Source organism: Gymnodraco acuticeps, unplaced genomic scaffold (assembly GCF_902827175.1).
Source record: "Gymnodraco acuticeps unplaced genomic scaffold, fGymAcu1.1, whole genome shotgun sequence".
In the NCBI taxonomy this organism is placed as follows: domain Eukaryota; kingdom Metazoa; phylum Chordata; class Actinopteri; order Perciformes; family Bathydraconidae; genus Gymnodraco; species Gymnodraco acuticeps.
This window is the reverse complement of record NW_022990929.1, coordinates 268,853-289,607: the sequence shown is the minus strand read 5'-3', so window position 1 is coordinate 289,607 and position 20,755 is coordinate 268,853. Positions and strand designations below refer to the sequence as shown.

Sequence of the window (20,755 nt, the reverse complement as noted above, 5' to 3'; positions counted from 1 at the left end):
TTGTGCATGTACATGGTCTGCAAAGGCAAACATCCCAAAGTTCCCTACAGAGGGAGTTTCTCTCCCACACACCTCGTTCTATTTGCTAGCGCGCCAACACATTGTACATCATAGGCTAAGGGGCGGGACATATCTAAGCAGTTGACCAATCAGAGCAGACTGGGCTCTGGTTTCAGACGGGGTGAAAAGAGGTGCTGCAGCACAGGCAGTATGAGAAAAATAAAGAGCTTTTTGAACATTAAAAGATTGTAAACATGTCCCAGTATAGCCACAGAATACAAATATGAATCCTGAAAATGAACATAATAGGGCCCTTTAAGTAAGAAGGGGCCCTATTAAATTAAAACATAATTATAAAAAGAAACACTGCAAATCAGAAAAGTAACAATTAACCAAATGCCAACCACTCAACTGTCAAAGTGAACAAAATCAAGCCGTTTACAAATGAAAAGCAGCTTTTTACTTTCTGGTTTGTAGTACTGCATTGTATTGAATCTAATAAATCATTATCCCAAAATAAAAAGGTTCAACATTCCAAAATATAAAGACCCAGGATTATGAGTGCTGCTCATGATGACCTCCTACTCTGAAAGTACTGTAGCTGCCCATGAATGACATATTTGAGAATCAGCAGCATCGACAAACAGACGTACAGTTACAGCGTTGGTTACAGTACATGTGTCAGAGTTCAGATCTGAAGCAAAAACGACGACAAAAAGTGCTAGAAAGCGCAACCATGGCAGACGCGACTTTAATGGTGAGTGTAACACGATCAGATGAATGAGGAACCATCTGACCAAAACCAGTAGATACATTCTGAAGAACGGTAGATTTAATTTAATATAACTTTAAAATCATGTTGTCTCCCAAGTGAATGGAAAAATATGCATTTAATGACTTATAAGTAAACAACAACATAAGCTCCTATGCGATTCACTTAACAGCTTTTTTATTTATTTTTTTAAATGTACCACAGGCATACTGTACACACAGATATTTTAGTGACATCTGAGTTAAATGGATCTCATGACAAGAAAACAAAATGTTTCTTTTGCATAACAGGTTAAAGTAAACCAAGTTTCCTCTACTTCTCACTGTGTGATGGATATTTGGAGGGACGCCTCGACAACATGACAAAGGGTTTGTTGATGTCACACTCAGAAAAGAGGAAATAGCACCTGTCACCTACCTAGGATTTCCACATGTCAACGGACAACACAAAGAAAAGACACTTGGTAGACTCGGAAACTAAATGGTATTGCTTGGTGGCAGTTATTTAAATTTAAAGATGGATGATTCCTAGATTAAAATAGTACAAACTAAGTCTTTCACTCAAGGCTAACCTATTAGCTTTTTATTAGCACATGGTCTTCCTCAGGAGAAGGACGAGGCAATTCACAGGATCTCCTGTCATGGACCTAAGATCACGGACGCTGACCTTTTACTGCTGATGAAGCCCGTGACATTTGAAAACCTAGTGAAAAGCGACTAAGTGAGCCTTGAGTTCATATTTTTTTGTCAAACTGCTGTTTTGAAATAAGTTGAATTACCAATAAGCTCAAGTCATGTAACGGGAATGCAGTGTAGCCTGTGGTGTGACCAAGAAGAGTTTATTTTCCGTTCGAGTTTGTGCACTTGTGCACTTTTAGATAACAATCACATCCTTCACACAGCAAAGTGTTCAAATGTTTACTATTACACACTTTTTTTCCTAAATGTAATTAGAGAAAAAACAGAGTAAACTATCACACCAAGCTTGCGGGCGATGCGAAGCATCAACTGTGAAATCCTAACCAAATATCGATCAAAAAGGCATGACGTTTGGCACCTTGCACCCTCCTGTGTGTGAGACGAGATGACCTGGTGCTCGGATTAATAAATACACATTTAATAAAAACACATGTAAGTCTCTTTTTTTTCTGATATTGCACATCCTATAAGAACACTGAGGGAGATAACATGGTGTCATGTGGCATGACTGTGTAAACCATATTGACTCTAACCCTGGGATCTTATATTTTTCTGCTCCTCTTCACCGCAGACAACAATCCGATCCGCTTCAAGTATCTGTGGGACCCCCTCCTCTCCTCCCCTTTCTCTCCTCTCCTGTGAGTAAAATCTAACAACAGCCAATAGAGAGCAGAACGTGATGGCAGGGGTCTACTGTGTGTTTAACAGACCAAAGAGAGAAAGAGTGAGTGTCCCGGTGCAGCTGATGACGGTCCTCCAGGAGGAGAAGTGGGTCTGGAACATGAGTTAGTAAGGAGGGGAAAAACAAACCGAGGAAGGCCAGAGGCACCAGTCTGGTTTCAAACACCGGGGAGTTGCCGGCGCCCGTGCAGCTTTAGGCCCTGCGAGGCGTCATGCACAGCAGTTCATCCTCAGGGAGACATTCAGGGCTCTGGCACGTGCATGCCTGAGGGCTGCTCCGACGCTCACACAAAGTTTTAAGACTTGAAGACGTGCACGGCCCGCACTACATACTGCCTGCAGATGGGGCACTCGCTCATCCTCTTTCCACATTTGGTGCAGGTTACCATGTGACCACATTCCAGCAGCACGCAGTCGATGATGGCATCCATGCAGATGCGACACAAGTTATCATCAGCCGCCAGCTGAGCTTTGACACCATCTGTGGATGGAAAACAGTTATTCTTCAGTTACAATGGGTCTCTGCAGGGTCGTCAAACTGAGAAATACAGATGATGTACAGTATAACAACACCTAAGTTAAGCTGCTGCAGTATGAATATAAACATGATTTATCACTGTTTGTTTATCAGCAGCAGTTCCTCTCTTATGTATCCCTGTACTGCAGCAGGTTTGTAGCTGTTATTTAGTATCACAGTTGGTTAGTAAAACAACATTTCCAAACATAACCGTTATGAAAAAGTGCCATTGCTTTGTGCACACCTTGAACATGTTAGGCTTCACTGTAAAATAATCCAAACCACTGGTGGTGTTACAACTCAGTTAGTTTAACAATTAAGGTAGTTACATTGAAAACTGACTGATCTGATCCACTGAAGTCACGCACAGTGTTATTTCAGTAAGGCCTATTGTGGGATTGTAGTTATACAAACAAATGTATATTTATGTTCAAATTCCTCAGGATAAAATTGAAACGTAATATTTTAAACATGTTGAAAAACATCATCATGCAGTGGAAAATGTAACTGCACAAACAAAGTGAGATATTAATGGTAGAGGGGTGGTCATGGACAAATGGAAAACTAAATGATGTGACTTACTTAGGATAATATATTTGTCCTCCAATAAGGTGGATGGGACAACTATGTTAAATGTTTAAAATAACTGACATGTTACTTTTACAAACCAAGCAATCAGAACAGAGAATGATATCAGTGCACCGGTTTAAAGTTACCAAAGGGGCCCTAATATGATGGTTCTGATTGGTTAGCTGGCCAGCTCTGTTGTGATTGGTCAACTGCCTAGAGATGTCCCGCCCCTTAGCCTATGAAGTACAATCAATCAATCAATCAATGTTTATTGATATAGCCCAATATCACAAATGTTACATTTGTCTCAGTGGACTTCACAATGTGTTGGAGCGCTAGTCGATAGAAGTGCCAGTGTTTCAAAGTGATGTCATTATTTAAAAGTAAACAAAGGAGTCCAATGGAGGGATTTCAGGTTGGGGGGGGTGGGGGGGTGGTGGTGGGGGTGGGTGGGGGGGGGGGGGGGGGGGGGGGGGGGTGTGGTGTAGGCGAGTCTGGAGGGAACACCAGGATTTTAAAGCCTTTGCAAACCATTTACATGCACAAAATATATGAAACACTACAACAAAGGGAAAACCCCATAACATATAAGCCCCCCTTTAAATGTCTGATTGCTGTCTGAGAGCTCAGTGCCTATATCTGGTTCCTGCTCCCATCTTGTACGACGGTAAAACATCATTGGAGCTGCCTGCTGTCCCTAAATGTCTGATTATCAAATGGGCTAATATGATCCTCAACCTCTTATGTCAACAAAAGAGCCTCTATGAAGCTCAATAATGTAATTACACCTGAAGGAGACATGCTGCTACTGAAGTCACATGATGGCTCATGGAGAAGTAAAAGCTCTTAGACGGTGCATTAATGACAGGATGAGAGGATGCCCTCTAAAAAAAAGAAACACGAGTGACTGAATGTGGAGAAACTGAATCAGGCAGGAGAAAATGACTTAGTGACCATAATGTGATAATATGCAGGGGGATATAAAGGATCAAGTGGGTACAAATGATGCAGCATGCCTTTACTGCTATGAGATGATTAATGCACGGTTAGTGTTCATGGAAGAGATGGAAAAAAATGGTGACTTTTTATAAAAACATCTTACCTCCAACTCCACTGTTGCAGAGAGGTGGAGGATATGCAACCACTTTATAGATAAGAATAGGCAGTAATAAAGAAATATTAGTCCAGGAAACAGTCCATTAAGCCTTTAACTTAAAACAATGTTGTTTTCCATCACTGAAATCAAATGCCGATTTAATACGGTAATATTAGTGTTCACTATAAAGCATTGTCATAGTCTAAACAATGGAAATATGATAATCAAAAAACTATATTTACCTGCACATGTGTTAGGTGTTATGCTCACATTTTCCACTGAAAGAAAGAGATAAATAGTGTTCGGTATTGTTTTTATCATACAAAACATTGAAGGCCACAATGTGTTATTTAGATGCAAAAAGAGGAAAAGTCAAATGCTTACTGGATTTCCTGTTATGCTCATTTTCTCTGTAGAGTCGATGCACTCGCTCCAGCAGCTCCCACTTCTCGCAGCAGCCGGAGTAATTGACAAAGTTCCTGGCGAGAATCTCTTTGAGCTGGCGCACGGAGAGGTTTTCTATCGCCTCTTCATTGTCCAGATCAGTCAGCGAGGCCCTGATCCTCCTCTGTGTCGCCGGACTGACCTGCAATCCACGAGGGATCAGAGCTGCGGTCAATAACAGTCCGCACTACCTGAAAGCCTTGTCAGTCTAAAGAAATCTATACACTAAACTACATCCTACTGTTAACACTATGTAGTACGGGAAATGGGCAAAAAAAAAAGTGTTGTACCTCCATTAAAGTTTCAGTGGGCTCCAGGTTCAAAAGAGATGCTGTTGGAGTATCCTCTTGTTCCTGTTTGAGTAGAAAGTAGAAAGTTATTTCAAGGTAATGCCCAAATATGAAATCACTCAACTCAAAACAAATGCTGTTTGAAAAAAAAGCACACAGCACGTGTCAAAGTCGAATTTAAAAATATGATATTGAATTGTGTAGTTTAAAATATGTTTAGAAGAATAAGTTAAGAACCTCCTAAATGCAATGTAAGTCAGCTAAACAGCAAGAAGTAAAATACTCAAATAGACACATATTTGTTTGTCTCATTACCAGAATGATTACATTGAAATCCTAAACTTCATTCAACTTTCTTATAGCTCGATACGTCGTCTATCAATGCTATGATAAAGAACAACTTCACAGCTCTTCACTATCCAATTCTTTAAATTGCAACTGTTTCAATATCTAATGAAGGAATACAGATTTTTAAACGCTGACTCAGTGGCTCATTATTCTCTTGGAGGGTGGAAGGGTTGAATTTGCCAGATGAAAGGAGAGTAAATGGAGCTACAGAATAGTACAGACACTGTTTGGCGTGAGTGTATAGCTCCGTGTTATCTCAGTCATTTTTTAGCTTTGAAGGGAAGATATCGTCTCTTTATTCGTTTATCAGCTTGACAAAAGAGAGCATGTGAAGGGCTGAAATAAGCTGTAAATGTGTGATATCACGCTGGAGTGCAGACTGTTTCTGTACCGTAAAAACCTTTGTGTCTCTCTGCTTGGGCACATTCCAGAACACCAATCCTCTTCGTCGGATGAACATGAGTTAATAATGTATCCGTCAGCGTCATGGTGCTTCAAGGCTTTTACTCAGGCTAGACTCCTCAGAGACATGAACACCAGCAGCAGCCGACATGAGTGAAGAGCAAAACCTCAGTGCACAGACTCTTTGACTCGATGTTAGATCTAATTGAGCATTTCAAACATGTGGAAGTACTAGAAAGCACTCAGACGGCGCATATTTCTGTCATGTCTGCACAAGCTATACATTTTGAGGGAGGTTCAATGTGTGTTAAAATATCGCGGTGTCTATTTTCACCCGGGCGAAAATAGCTATGTATTTAGCTATTTACACGAATAGCATGGTTTACTATTGTCTCCCGGGTGCAAAAACAAAGGTTCACTATACATGTCCTTTATACAGGTTAAACATCTCATTGAGATTACCAAGAGGGCAGCATGAACAATGTTACAACAAATAAACACAAACAATACAGGCAGACGAGTACAGCTGTCACAAATTAAATGGCACATTATCCAGTCAATATGCAAATTAAAGAAACAATGAAGCATAAAACTGGCACAATTTTAAAACGACTTCAATTAGGGGTTATAAGAGCTATCACATCGACCAAGATTATTTTGTTCTCCGTCCTTTAAAAAGGACTGGAACTCTCCCATAGTGATCAAATTTGACAGTTTCAGCTCCTTCTGTACATTATTCCAGGCAGAAGGGGCAGCATATTTAAAAGCTTTTTTCCCTAGTAGTGTTCCAACTGTGGGAACCAACATCTGTATAATATCAACAGAGCGTAGGCCATATAGATTTTGTTTTATACACATATTTGCACAGATAAGAGGGAACCAGCCCAAGGAGAGATTTATATACACAACCAATGGGAAAGTCTGCGTGCAGACAAAGATGGCCATTTGGCAGCAGCATACAAAGTACAGTGGTGTACACGATATCCATATCCAGTAACAAGACTTAATGCACAATGATACACAGTATCCATACTCTTTAGGCACTGGTCGGAGGCATTCATACTATATTTATCCAGGTGAAAATAGCATGGTTCACTATATTCACCTAGTAGGAAATAGCATGGATTATTATGTTCACCCGGGCAAATAGCATGGTTTACTTTATTCACCCGGGTGTAAATAGCATGGTTTACTTTATTCACCCGGGTGTAAATAGCATGGTTTACTTTATTCACCCGGGTGTAAATAGCATGATTTACTTTATTCACCCGGGTGTAAATAGCATGGTTTACTTTATTCACCCGGGTGTAAATAGCATGGTTTACTTTATTCACCCGGGCAAATAGCATGGTTTACTTTATTCACCCGGGCAAATAGCATGGTTTACTTTATTCACCCAGTAGGAAATGGCATGGATTATTATATTCACCCGGGTGTAAATAGATGAACCAGATTTCTTCCTTTTATCGCAGTAGTTTACAGCGAAATACTTAAAAACAGGAAAAACTGACTTCATACTAAAAACAGCACCATAACTAGATATCACGTGATTAGTATTTTACCATTTGCATTAACATTTTTACATACACACTAAATTAATGTCAGTTTTAAAAAGCTGTTCAAATATAGACAAATACAGTTTACAATATCTTATTTCAAATTAAATTATATTAAATGTGTCCCTTTCCAGTAATCTGGTTGATTAGGGTTTACATTGGAAATTAAAAGCGTTTTAAAAGAATGATGAAGGAGTTAAAAAAAACAAAGAAACATTGCAAATCTTTGTTTGGTGGCATTGGTTTAAACATAGTCTTTAATGCAAAAACTATTAATCCAAGTATGGTAATTAAGATCATTTTATGTTCATATTTCAGTTTAAAATCTAGAAGACCTTAGGCAATTTGCCGATTGATTTTATGTTTCAATAAATACTAACAAGTCAATTGATATACATATTTTTGCTTCCTTGTTGAAGAGATGGTTGGCAGTGATTTTCACATTTGTGTATCTTGGGCTATAAACATGAATAACCCACAAGAATCTGAAAGTCTATCACAAACTAGGAGAAGGAGGAAGAGATGATCTATAAGGGGATGTACTGTAGTGTTTGTCATGCTGTGCTGCAGCTGTGATGCTGTGGGGAGTTCTGAACCTGTGCACCCGTTATATAACAGACTCAGCCTGTGTACAAGACCTAAAAAAAGCAAAGGGCTTAAGCCACACACACACACACACACACACACACACACACACACACCACACACACACACACACACACCCAACACACACACACACACACACACACACACACACACCACACACACACACACACACACACACACCACACACACACACCACACACACACACACACACACACACAGCACACACACACACACACACACACACACACACACACACACATCACACACCACACACACACACACACACACACACACACACACACACCACACACACACACACACACACACCAGCTGTCATGTGCTCATTCTACGCAATGTTATAGCATCTCAGTAAATCTGAGCTTGTATAATATAAATGTGGGAAAGAAATCTACTGGAATGTTGAGTAAAACAACTCCATTCCGAGCAAAGCACCTCAAGACCATACAAACGAAGAAGATAGCAAAAAGCAAGCACAATAAAGCGTTAAACAAAATGAATGAAACAACTTCTAAGGAAAGAGGGCATTTGTTTGTCAGGCAGTCAAAAGGAAGAAGTCTTCTCCTGACTTCACACTGACACATGTAAATAAGCAGATTTCACCTTTGAAATTAATTATATTGGATAGAATGAGGACAGATGAAGGTGAAGTTTGGCGTATGCAAATGATATAACGAGGGAGCGTGTGTGTGTGTCTGCACAGTGTTGTCTCTATATGCAGACATATACTGAGCCTCAGTCTCTCACCTGGCTGGTCCCTGAGCTGTCACTGGGGCTGAGGACGTCTCCCTGAGAGGCGGAGAGTGCCGACTGTTCGGAGGCGGAGCGCGTGGCGGAGGGGGGGGAGGCGGGGCGCGAGTGGGGGAGCGAGTGCAGACTGTCTGTGTCCTCCTCCCCTTCGTCTTCCTCCTCATCGTCGTCCTCATGCGTGTCCTCCTCGTCATCCTCCTCCTCGTCGTCATCCTCCTCCTCCTCGTCTCCCTCCCCCGGTGTGGAGGTTTCTCTCGTCCCCTGATGACACAGCACCAGGTCCACCAGGTCCTCTTTCTCCCTGCAGGTGTCTGTGGAGATGTTGCGTAGCAGCAGGTACTGCCGTAGGTCTTTGACGCGGAGCTGCATGAGCCGCGGCCTCTGGAAGGCGGTGCTGCGGAGCAGGTGGCAGGTGGAGCAGCACCACAGCTCCTCCTGCAGCACCGAGCACAGGGCGCAGAAACTCTTCTTGCAGTCACAGCAGATGTGCTGTTGGAGGGTGTTAGACAATCAGAATCAGAATCAACTGCTCCACCTCTTAAAAATCACATACAACTAGTTCCTGAACAGTGTCCTTTACATGCTTATATACAAGAGAGGGTGTTACACAGTCACAAGATGGAGGAATACCGGTTCAAAGCAGTATACAATGTTTAGTTTAGATTAGCTAAAACCCACGTCAGAAAAGATCATGCTTGTCACATGTCTATCTCCATAGAGGCTGAATCATCATGTTAGTCGTGGTCACATACAGTGGGGAAAAAAAGTATTTAGTCAGCCAACAATTGTGCAAGTTCTCCCACTTAAAAAGATGAGAGGCCTGTAATTTTCATCCTAGGTACACTTCAACTATGAGAGACAAAATGGGGGGAAAGAATCCAGGAAATCACATTGTAGGATTTTTAATGAATGAATTGGTAAATTCCTCTGTAAAATAAGTATTTGGTCACCTACAAACAAACAAGATGTCTGCCTCAAACAGACCTGTAACTTCTTCTTTAAGAGCCTCCTCTGTCCTCCACTTGTTAACTGTATTAATGGCACCTGTTTGAACTCGTTATCAGTATAAAAGACACCTGTCCACAACCTCAAACAGTCACACTCCAAACTCCACTATGGCCAAGACCAAAGAGCTGTCAAAGGACACCAGAAACTAAATTGTAGACCTGCACCAGGCTGGGAAGACTGAATCTGCAATAGGTAAGCAGCTTGGTGTGAGGAAATCAACTGTGGGAGCAATTATTAGAAAATGGAAGACATACAAGACCACTGATAATCTCCCTCGATCTGGGGCTCCGCGCAAGATCTCACCCCGTGGGGTCAAAATGATCACAAGAACGGTGAGCAAAAATCCCAGAACCACACGGGGGGACCTAGTCAATGACCTGCAGAGAGCTGGGCCCAAAGTAACAAAGGCTACCATCAGTAACACACTACGCCGCCAGGGACTCAAATCCTACAGTGCCAGACGTGTCCCCCTGCTTAAGCCAGTACATGTCCAGGCCCGTCTGAAGTTTGCTAGAGAGCATTTAGATGATCCAGAAGAGGATTGGGAGAATGTCATATGGTCAGATGAAACCAAAATAGAACTTTTTGGTAAAAACTCAACTAGACGTGTTTGGAGGAGAAAGAATGCTGAGTTGCATCCAAAGAACACCATACTGTGAAACATGGGGGTGGAAACATCATGCTTTGGGGCTGTTTTTCTGCAAAGGGACCAGGACCACTGATCCGTGTAAAGGAAAGAATGAATGGGGCCATGTATCGTGAGATTTTGAGTGACAACCTCCTTCCATCAGAAAGGGCATTGAAGATGAAACGTGGCTGGGTCTTTCAGCATGACAATGATTCCAAACACACCGCCCGGGCAACGAAGGAGTGGCTTCGTAAGAAGCATTTCAAGGTCCTGGAGTGGCCTAGCCAGTCTCCAGATCTCAACCCCATAGAAAATCTTTGGAGGGAGTTGAAAGTCCGTGTTGCCCAGCGACAGCCCCAAAACATCACTGCTCTAGAGGAGATCTGCATGGAGGAATGGGCCAAAATACCAGCAACAGTGTGTGAAAACCTTGTGAAGACTTACAGAAAACGTTTGACCTCTGTCATTGCCAACAAAGTATTGAGATGAACTTTTGTTATTGACCAAATACTTATTTTCCACCATAATTTGCAAATAAATTCTTTAAAAAAAATGTGATTTGCTGGATTTATTTTTCTCATTTTGTCTCTCATAGTTGAGGTATACCTAGGATGAAAATTACAGGCCTCTCTCATCTTTTTAAGTGGGAGAACTTGCACAATTGGTGGCTGACTAAATACTTTTTTGCCCCACTGTAGCTATCATATGCCTAAAACAGTGTGTCCTGACGCTTTTTAGGTAATCATACATCCTGTCGTATACACAGCTACGTAGGGCCTTTGTTATCAAGTGTACTCTGATATTGGAAGAGTACATTCAGTATTTTCCAAGCAGAGCGCGTAGCGAAGGGGGGAGGCAAAGACAGCAAGATGTGATCAACTTTTTCTTCTTTGCAACACAAATGGTTTCAGAAACTGTTTTTTATAATTTCTAAATAGGCCTTGATGTCTGAGTTCTGATAGCATATTCAAGTATTTATTCTCCATGTCACTTTTGATTAATAAATTAACCATCTACTCAAAACTAGTTCACTGATTTGAGCTGTGAAAAATGGGCCAAATGATGAAACTGTCAGTGAAAACTGAAGCTGCTCCTTCTGCTAATGATAGTAACACTTTTTTTGCACCACAATAATCAACAACACAGGTTTTACTTGCAGAATGTGTTGAGTATGGCTTGGTGATTGTTCAAAATCAGATCTGATTCAGTGGTATACAGTAAGGACTTAATTTTCATTTGTTCAGTTCATTATTTTAATCCAACTGTAGTTAAAAACGATATGAATGACTGAGGTGTAGAGTTTTGTCCGACGGGTTGCAACAGGGGAACAAAGATGGTTCTTATTTATTTACTTGTTATATGCTTCTTTTGAGAATATACTGACATATTGATACAAGTGCGAAAACGATAGATTGATTAACCAATAATCCAGTCATTTAGCAGAAAATGAATCAATAATGTTTCATTCTTTAAGATATCATACTAAAGCTTCTGAAATGTGAGGATTTTCTCCTTTTTTATTTTTTTTTAATTTATTTATTTATGTACTTTGGGAAATCATGAAGGGCATTTTTTATTACGATCAGAATAAATATCCCCCAAAAAAAAAAAAAGTATATTAATGATTTCAATCATATCTCCAAACAGCCATATTGTTAATTATGTATTTCTTAGAGTCTGCTATCTTTGAGTTTTTCCCGTTGGCTCACAAAACTAAGTCCCATCTGAAATAGCAGCATGGGCTCAGTTATTTTCTGGGAAAGAGTAAAGAAAAGAGAAATAGCTCCTAGTGATGTTTGACATTTTACAGGCTTCACACCGTCTCCTGATACAGTGCAGCAGAGTAGATTGACACTTCAAACGGGCAGAAAGCAGGTCAGCCACGGCTGTAAACATTTTCTTATCACTGGTGAACAAATGTGCTCTGGTACACCAGAAGCACATTTGCATTGCAACAGACAATTGTTCTTCAATCATGTGCTTTAAAACGTTACTCTTTCACACTTTGAAAATATCCTGCTTACACTACAGTGTGTGTGTGTGTGTGTGTGTGTGTGTGTGTGTGTGTGTGTGTGTGTGTGTGTGTGTGTGTGTGTGTGTGTGTGTGTGTGTGTGTCGACCTGCCATCAGAAAGGCAACTGGTGTGAGGATGACGATAGAGCAAATTTGAAGCGGTGGCGACAGGAAGCTTCAGCTTTTCATCAGCGTCTCAGTGTGTGTGACTGCCAGACAGATACACTCTGACATTCAGCTGTGCACAGACTCTGCAAATGCCACTATGAATATAAATGGTGCCTTTTCCTAAAGGATCATGCTTGGATTTATTTAGATCCTTTTTTGTGTGCGACTGGTCTGACTTGTAAGGCTGCCGACCATTGCATTGAATTGCATTTAAAAGTTCTCTGTACAAAAAGTGACTTAGCAATTATGAACGTCAGTGTTTTCTTGAATGCACCTCGAGTGAGAGTCCCAGCTCACAACTGCACGCAATGATTACATAATTCAGAAAAAGGCTGACTAAAGGTTGACAGAAGGATTACTCGAGCAGGTTTACCGTCTGCAAAATGAATGAGGTGAAATCATCCAGTCAAACATAACGTTTTCTTTTGGAAAATGTACAGTGAATAAGGTTTGTATTAAAAAAGGCTGAAACATGCACTGGTGGGTCTTTCAATATTATATTCTGAACCTTGTCTTCAACCAACATCACATCTTACTGTGTGAAACCGCTATCATCTGATACCACACAACCCCCCCTGGCATGTCTTCTCTTCCGCTCACCTTGCGTCTGAAGACGGAGAAGGCCAGTCCGCAGGCTTTGCACAGCTGTCCGGCGCTCCCTGAGGCGGTGGGGGGGTAGGTGGAGTACCCAGCGCTGGGGGCGAAGCGGAAGGGCCCGGCCCCGGCTCCGAACCCCGGCTGCTGCGCCCGCACCGTGCCCGTGCCCATCACCTCGTTCAGCAGCCCACAGCATGACGCCCACATGGACGATGCCCCTGCCTGCAGAGCACACACACAAACACACACACATAAGTTGACATTCAAAGCTTTTAGAGATATCCATCACAGAACTTTTGAGATGGATTATTAGAGCCGATTTCTGGCATGTACTTTAGGAATATTTGCACCATTTCCTACACATTTCTCCAAAACTCAGTCTTTCGAGGGATAAATGCAGTTTTTTCCCAAACTAGTTTATTTATTTGGTGTCTTGATGATGGAAAGGTTGTCCAACACATTTGTTCAAATCTCCAAGGGGAGTTAGAGTATGTTTTTGTGTGCCGTTTGCAAATATTTACTTCAGGTTTATTCATTATTTCGTCACCTGGCTATTTGTAACATATTCACATTATTATCATGGTACTGATAGTTAAAGCATAACACCGGTCCTTTACTAAATAATACCAAAAACTGCTCCCTTGTGAAAAGAAAGTGAATGAGAAAGATAGCGGGGAGGAGCAGCACATTATTGAGAGTGCTTTGTAACAGTCTTTGAGGTTAGTGATGATTAGACTCTAAAAGCTCCTATTAATGACAATCTCCAAAGAGCTGCGGATGAAATGTCCCAGTCACTGCGTACATTTGCACAATAGGATAGATAGACAATAATCCACACAGAAGCAGAGGATGTGTAAACAAATAACTTGTGAGGGTCAAATGCTGCCTGTGTGTCCTAAGGAAACATGTGAACCAGCTGTAAGTCAGTGTGCTCAGCCTGCTCAGTTAAAGTGCTTCGGATGTGCTTGCTGACCACAAGAAGGGCCAGACACAGGGAGCAAAGATGGCGTAATGCGAGCCACGGCTCCTTGGAGCATACTGATGAGAGGAGGAGGGAGGGGGCGGGCAGCGAGGAGAGAATATGTCTTCTGTTGTTCCCCGGCCTGCAGAATCAATAGCTGACATGAGCATAATGTAAGCCCTCTGTGGTTCCCGGCTCTATACGGAAAAACAATTGAATTCACAGGGTCCTGCCACGGCGCTTCTTAAGGCGGCGCTTCGCTCCAACTTGTCATAAACACCTTGTGATCTGACTTCACCCATCTGCTGTGCGGTTCGTTATGTAATCTGAGTAACGAAGCACATGTGGAGTCACGGCAAGGAGGAGGAAGCCCCTTCGGCAGCAAAACAGCCAGGATGGATATTTGAAAGGTTACAAGAGTTATTAAACTGTAAATGAACCATGTTTCTTTGGATGGATTGTCACTTTTATCAACAGACATTAAAATAGCTGTTCAGTCTGACCAATAGTCCTAAACCCTGGAATATTTAAGAAGCAGGAAGAAGTGAATGTTGGCATTACTGCTCAAAAAGTCACTTTAAAGGTTAGACATATTATTAATATTGGGATTTATAATTTTCTGTAATGTGTCGGCACTACTTTTTTGTGAATATTTGGTTTCACGCGTATAGTCCTTAGTTGAATCTACCACATTTCACTTTATCCTGATAAACTCTGCAATTTTTATGTGCACAATAAAACGATGATGCATTAAAACATCTTTATTTGTTTGTCCATGGCGTAAACTTGACCTGGTGTTCAGCTGATAAAAAGTCTCCCAAGTTAGATACAGCCTCCCTGAGTGAAGCCACTAAAAAGAGATATGTAGTGCTTTCTCCGGGTCGAGGAGCCGCTGCAGTCTGACCGTGAAATCTGTGTTCTCTGGCTCTAAGCCAGACTTCCCTGTGTCACTTCAATTAGCACACCATAAACTCTGCAGACAGGGAGTCCCGAAACAAGTGAGAGGAGCCAACGTCACACATTTTTTGTTTTTATATGTAGCATTTATAGTTCTCTGCAGCTACAATAGGAGTAAGATTTACCTCTCGGATTTCAATCACCTTTGGACCCTTTTTGAGTGACACTTGAGATACTTCATCACACTGCTGCTCCATCCTCAACATCAAATAACAATCCAGCTCCAGTGTGCACAAACAAACAAAATGACGGAGGGGGGAGGCAACAAGAAGGTTATGTATTCAAATAGAAAAAGACAAAAACGGAGAAGAATAAGCAATATTCAGGCCGTGATCTCGCCTCATAAAATGAGTTTTTCAGGATCAAAATCTCAAATTGCATTGACACAGACAAGTGTAACCGTTTGGCACAGGAGCCTTGATGAAGCGTGATGATATATACGGGTGTTAAACTCAAACTAAAAGCAGTCTGACTCATAAGCAGAGAAAACAACATCAAGTGACGTTTGAGTTATTTGCTGCTGAAAAGTTTGTAGTTGATTGAACAAATGAGAATACAAAAAATAATAACTTAAATGTTTATAGCACCTTTCATAAACCCAAGGACGCTTGGGACCAAATACATAATGCAATTTTTTAAAATGTAGGTTTTCTACGTACTCCACCGTTTTTACACATGAAGGTTAGTTTACTCATTGCAAGGGGTCCTACACCGCATGTTAAATAGTTGTAAGAAATGTTGTGTGGCTCTAGGGGAGGTTTTTTGAGACAAAACACCCCTGATGATGTCATTGGGGTCATTTCGGCTGATGATGTTATTTCACTTTTGGCTTGAGACTTACATTTTTTAACAGGAAGCCTGCATTAAACCTGGAGTTGAGTCCTTTGATAAATAAAGGATTTAGCAGGCAGGGCGTTAATAAAATATGCTTTATAATTACATTATGGGATATGTAGCCTCAATCATCCCTCATACTAATCTAATTTTCATGATTATTTATGTATAATTTATAGATAGGAACATTTTTGGTTAATCCAATAATTAAGGTACTTCGTTAAATTCCTGGAAATAAATCCTGTGAATCTAATATTGCCACTGATACTCGAAAAGCAATATTCAGTGTCAATAACTGTGCACTATGGAACATTTCAGAGTCATTACCACTATCTTTCCATCATCCACTGTCTCTCTCTCGGGCATTTAATTTCCTCTCTCTCTCTCTCGCAGTGAATCTTTTCCATCTGGAAATGTCACTCCTACTGTGAAAAGTTAATTCAGCTCCATCGGTGTTAAGACTGGAAGGTAATGCCACCAATAAAAAGTAATCGTATTAATGACTGTCTTTTGTTATTTTTCTAATAATGATGAGAGGGGCCTCCCTATGGCTTTCTATGACTTAGTTATGGAATACTATACGATGGCTGTTAGAATTTGACAATATTAGACTGTATTGATGTCATATTTTTGCACATAGAAGGGTGCACAGTGTCCTCCCTCCCTTCCTTACCCCCCAAAATAAGCCTCCCCAAAAAGCAGCACTATAACTCTAACACTAAAAGAGCCATCACTCAAAATGATATTCAGTGAAGTCTGCTGCAGTCTGCTGATCCAATGAAGTCTGGAGAGATATGCACAGAAAGTCAGGCTGCTGCAGCCAAGTTTGGATTTGTGTCTGCAAAATAACCGATTTACTCCAAATGCAGGGGAGGACTAGCGGAGGATTTGTGGTGCAGAAATACAAACAGATATAGAACTGCTGCGGATATCATCCTGCAATAACAAAACCTGATTGGACTATTTTACAACCCCAGAAATCTGCCTTGCCCCCTGGACTCTTTTTGTATCTTTACACTTCTTCACCTACTTTAGCAGTCCGCCCTAAAGGAGTTTAGTCTCATTTGGAATAATCATGATCCACTATGCTACATTAGTGTTACATCTTATGAATTCATCAGAGTATTTGCAGTCACGATGGATGGAAAATGAAACGCTAAGAGGGTTTTAAATACAACATATTTATATATAATCGTATATAAGTTATAGGTCTATCCCTGATTAAATTGACATTGATAACACAGTGGTCCGTCCCGCTTTGAGATGTATGCTTACACAATTCAGCCAACAACAAGTCTGTTCAACAGCGCAGAAAAGCTGCTTTTCAATTTAAACCAGATTAGTCCATAAAACATCACATCCAGTTTGTTTCCCTGGGACACAGGGACGCTGTCTGCTGGAGTTAAGCACCCTTGTCTTTAACAATAATGTAAAAAAACAATACTGAAGTACTTGACCTACTGCGTTGAGACATACATAAGTATTGAGGTATTTGCAGAATGAAAATGTAATCATTCATTGTGAAGACGGTGTCCATTCAGTGTTACATTATTGTTGCATTGTGTGTAATCAAAGATACCTTTTGTTGAGTTTGAGCAGCATAGCATCATGTTGAATGTGATTGCAGCAAATCATTGAAGCTTCATATACCGCTATCATGTTTATTCTCTCCACTGCATTAGATTGTAAGAGCTCCCTGTACGTTTTACATGTAAAATCAAATTAATTAAAAATGAATAATAGGATGCAACTATGGGAGTTTTTGTATATGTTTTTAGTAGCCTGCCAGATTAGAAGCCTTTTGTACGAATTAGAAGTATAAATCCAACCATAAACATTCAGACATCCATAAACATTCATCTGTTTGCATCTTGCAAATTCTTTATCTAATATAGCATATTCTATTTTATTTGTATTTACTTGCACATCTCAAAACATTCTCTTGCACAATCTCGGTTTTATTTGTTCTTATGTCATATATATATATATATATATATATTTATTCAGTCGTGTTGCACTGTTGGAGGAGCCTGTGATCTACGTTTTTCTTTGCCATATCTACACTGTAGCTAATGTGCACATGACAATAAAGCATTGAATCTTGAATCTAAACATGTTTGTGAGAACCAAAACACTAAAGTAACATTTTTACCAATACTACATGTTTAGCAGAAATGCTCCATGCTGAATTAAAATCAACAGAGAGGTTACTCAACATCACACTGACAGGCCTTGAGATACTTTTTCCTCCTTTAACTCCAGATACATTGTTTACATCTAGAATGTAAAACCAACCTGAAAGCCAGAGCTGAGGAGTGGGATACGCTTGCATCAGCTGCTTGGGAGAACCCTCTGGCACACAAATCACAATACTTCATTATGAAATGCAGCATAGTGAAAGGTCACGCAGTATACAAACCTGTATTTCAAAACAATGCTCAGGATAAGTATTTGGGAGTACATTTACTTATTTGCTTTGCAATAAGAGAGGTTTTTATTTGCAAAATGGGGACATTATCCACAAGTCTTCATTGATGGAGAGATAAATATGAGGCATTCAATCAGCACAGGTTAACTGCAATAACAAGTGATTAGCCTGCTCTTCATATTGTGTGTACACAACACTGAAGATGATTATGATGATGATGATGATGATGATGATGATGATGATGATGATGATGATGATGATGGTAGCAGCAGTCTTCATGCCTTCACCTCAACTCTCACAGTGACTGTCACTACAAACCTGCCGCCGCCACCAGCGCCAATGACATCATCGCCATCATCTTCATCATTATCCTTCCTGAGCTGCCAGACAGCATCATCACCTTTCCCTGTGCTGCAGCAAACACACACACTCCACAGAGAGGAAGGAGGCTCCTGACTCGGACCTGAGAGGAGAATCTGTCCCTCTGCACACCGAGACATCTCCAAACATCCCCGCACTGCCCCTCTCTCTGGCCGCAGTCTCTATCTCATTAGACCGGATTAACAGCCTGACCATGAATGGACGTCGCTCCAGAGGCTTTAGTCCATTGAACTATCAAACTGGGGTCACAGCGAGCTCGTTAAAAAGGCTACACATTGTACCTCCTGTTTATCCAGAAGACTGCAGGAGAAGGCTTGCAAGCTAGCCGGGAAAATAAATAAAAAAATCTTACTGAAAGAGAAGGGCACCGGCGAGAAGATGTCATGCTGTCAAGTTGAACCAAAACAGTGGATGTTGCATTTAAACGCAAGCCTGTGGATGTAATTACATTAAGTGCACACAAACACATTTAATTGGCATTACGCTGAAGGTATTCCCTGCCTGTCGGTGCAGCATCGTGCGTAAATCAACCTTAAATCTGCATCGTAAGAGGGTCCAGAGCGTAAAACAACCTGCAGCTGAATCACGTACCTTCATTTAACCTCCCGGTTAAAGAATTTGCCGAGTAATGTCAGAACGACGACCATTGCAAGTGCACAGGGAATCAAACCATTACGTCTTCCCTCTCTCAAACTGCCTGTGTGTGTGGAGTAAGCATAACGTAATGGCAAGGAGAGCCGCAGCCAATCACAGCGCGCACACAGCCGCTGTTTATCAGCCAATCAGCTGCAGCACATCACCGGAGTGGGCGGGCAGAGCGAACAGGCGCATGATGCTATTTTCACAGCATCGGTTTATTCTAATGAATTAGTTCCGCCCCAACAACACTATATTTTAAAAAGAACTAAGGCTGCATCATACCTTAATCAAATTCCGTAATCAAGTTTGTTTTTAAATCGCTCAAATATTCCACACTATTGATTTATTTCCAAAACATTGTTTTTCTTTTAAATCAAGTTTTTTTTTTATACCCTCCATGTTTTCATTTCAATTGCAAGAAGCAGAACCTATGAGATTATCCTCACCACATTGTGTGTTATTTTGGTTTGTTTTGTAACCAAAGCTAAATGCGTCTACAATCTCGTTTGCCACCACATTGCGCCTGTGTGTTTGTGCGTGCTTTGGACGGTGCACGCCAGGCTGCAGTAAGGAGATTAGAGGGGTTTTCTTCCTCCATCACATGGCCGGTACCACTGTGAGCCGGCCCGCAGGGGGCAGCAGATAGCCTGCACATCATTACTATTGTCATCAGACATGAGTGAGCCTCATGATGCTCTCTCTGTATAATGCAGCTGAATTTACACACACTTTATTAGTTATGCCGCTGTTGCAGCAGGAGCTGGAAAAGTACATTCAAGGTGGATGTGAGGAATCGTAATGATGCTAATACAGTATTTGGCTTCAGCCTCTTTAAACTCTCTCTGCCACTTCCAGTACATCAAACACTGACCCTATACCATGTTGATTTCATTTCATACAACCACATTAACAGATCTGTGGAAGCCCCCGGGCCACCAGCGACACACTTCAGAGCTTTGCTTGGCCTAAATGTTCTTCCACAGGCAGTGTTCAAACATCAAAGTTGTTTTGGAGGATGGGAGTGTGCAAACTCTTTCTCACAGTTGAAAAGTGCAGACAACATATCAGTGATGTTAATTTCAGTTTAAATTACATATTTTCACCTACCTCCAGTGCATGGCGTCAAGCGATGCAGATACTTGGGTTTTATTCAGCTCTTACATTTCTGCCAAACAAATATAATTACAGATTTAAATGATGTTTGTCCTTCATTGGAAACAAAATCAACAGCAATACTGTATGTTTCGTTCTTCCAGAAAGATTGTCCCATTTCTTCAGATAATCCACAGAGCTCACTGCCAACAGTTTTCACAGGGACTATTTCTTTAGAAAGTACATCCAATGAAAACAGTCAGCGAATAATCTGTAGTAACTGGGACGCTGTTTCTTAAA

At 41.0% G+C, this 20,755-nt stretch overlaps 1 protein-coding gene across 4 annotated transcripts; it reads right to left on the bottom strand.

Annotated features, from left to right (window-relative positions):
* Positions 1 to 719: 719 nt before the first annotated feature.
* On the bottom strand, positions 720 to 19,450 carry rnf34b (ring finger protein 34b). Of its 4 annotated transcripts, none has more exons than XM_034234173.1 (9): positions 19,316 to 19,421; positions 18,211 to 18,267; positions 13,167 to 13,385; positions 8,747 to 9,238; positions 5,069 to 5,131; positions 4,719 to 4,920; positions 4,577 to 4,612; positions 4,341 to 4,382; positions 720 to 2,632 (listed from the first exon to the last, which is right to left on the bottom strand). In XM_034234173.1, exons 3-9 carry the CDS (start codon positions 13,368 to 13,370, stop codon positions 2,448 to 2,450), a joined length of 1,224 nt encoding a protein of 407 aa, XP_034090064.1. In that variant the 5' UTR covers positions 13,371 to 13,385; positions 18,211 to 18,267; positions 19,316 to 19,421; the 3' UTR covers positions 720 to 2,447. The 4 variants fall into 4 exon arrangements, with proteins under 4 accessions (XP_034090064.1, XP_034090065.1, XP_034090063.1 ...); XM_034234174.1 differs by lacking the exon at positions 19,316 to 19,421 and adding an exon at positions 18,662 to 19,299; XM_034234172.1 differs by lacking the exon at positions 18,211 to 18,267 and having other exon boundaries at positions 19,316 to 19,450.
* Positions 19,451 to 20,755: the final 1,305 nt, after the last annotated feature.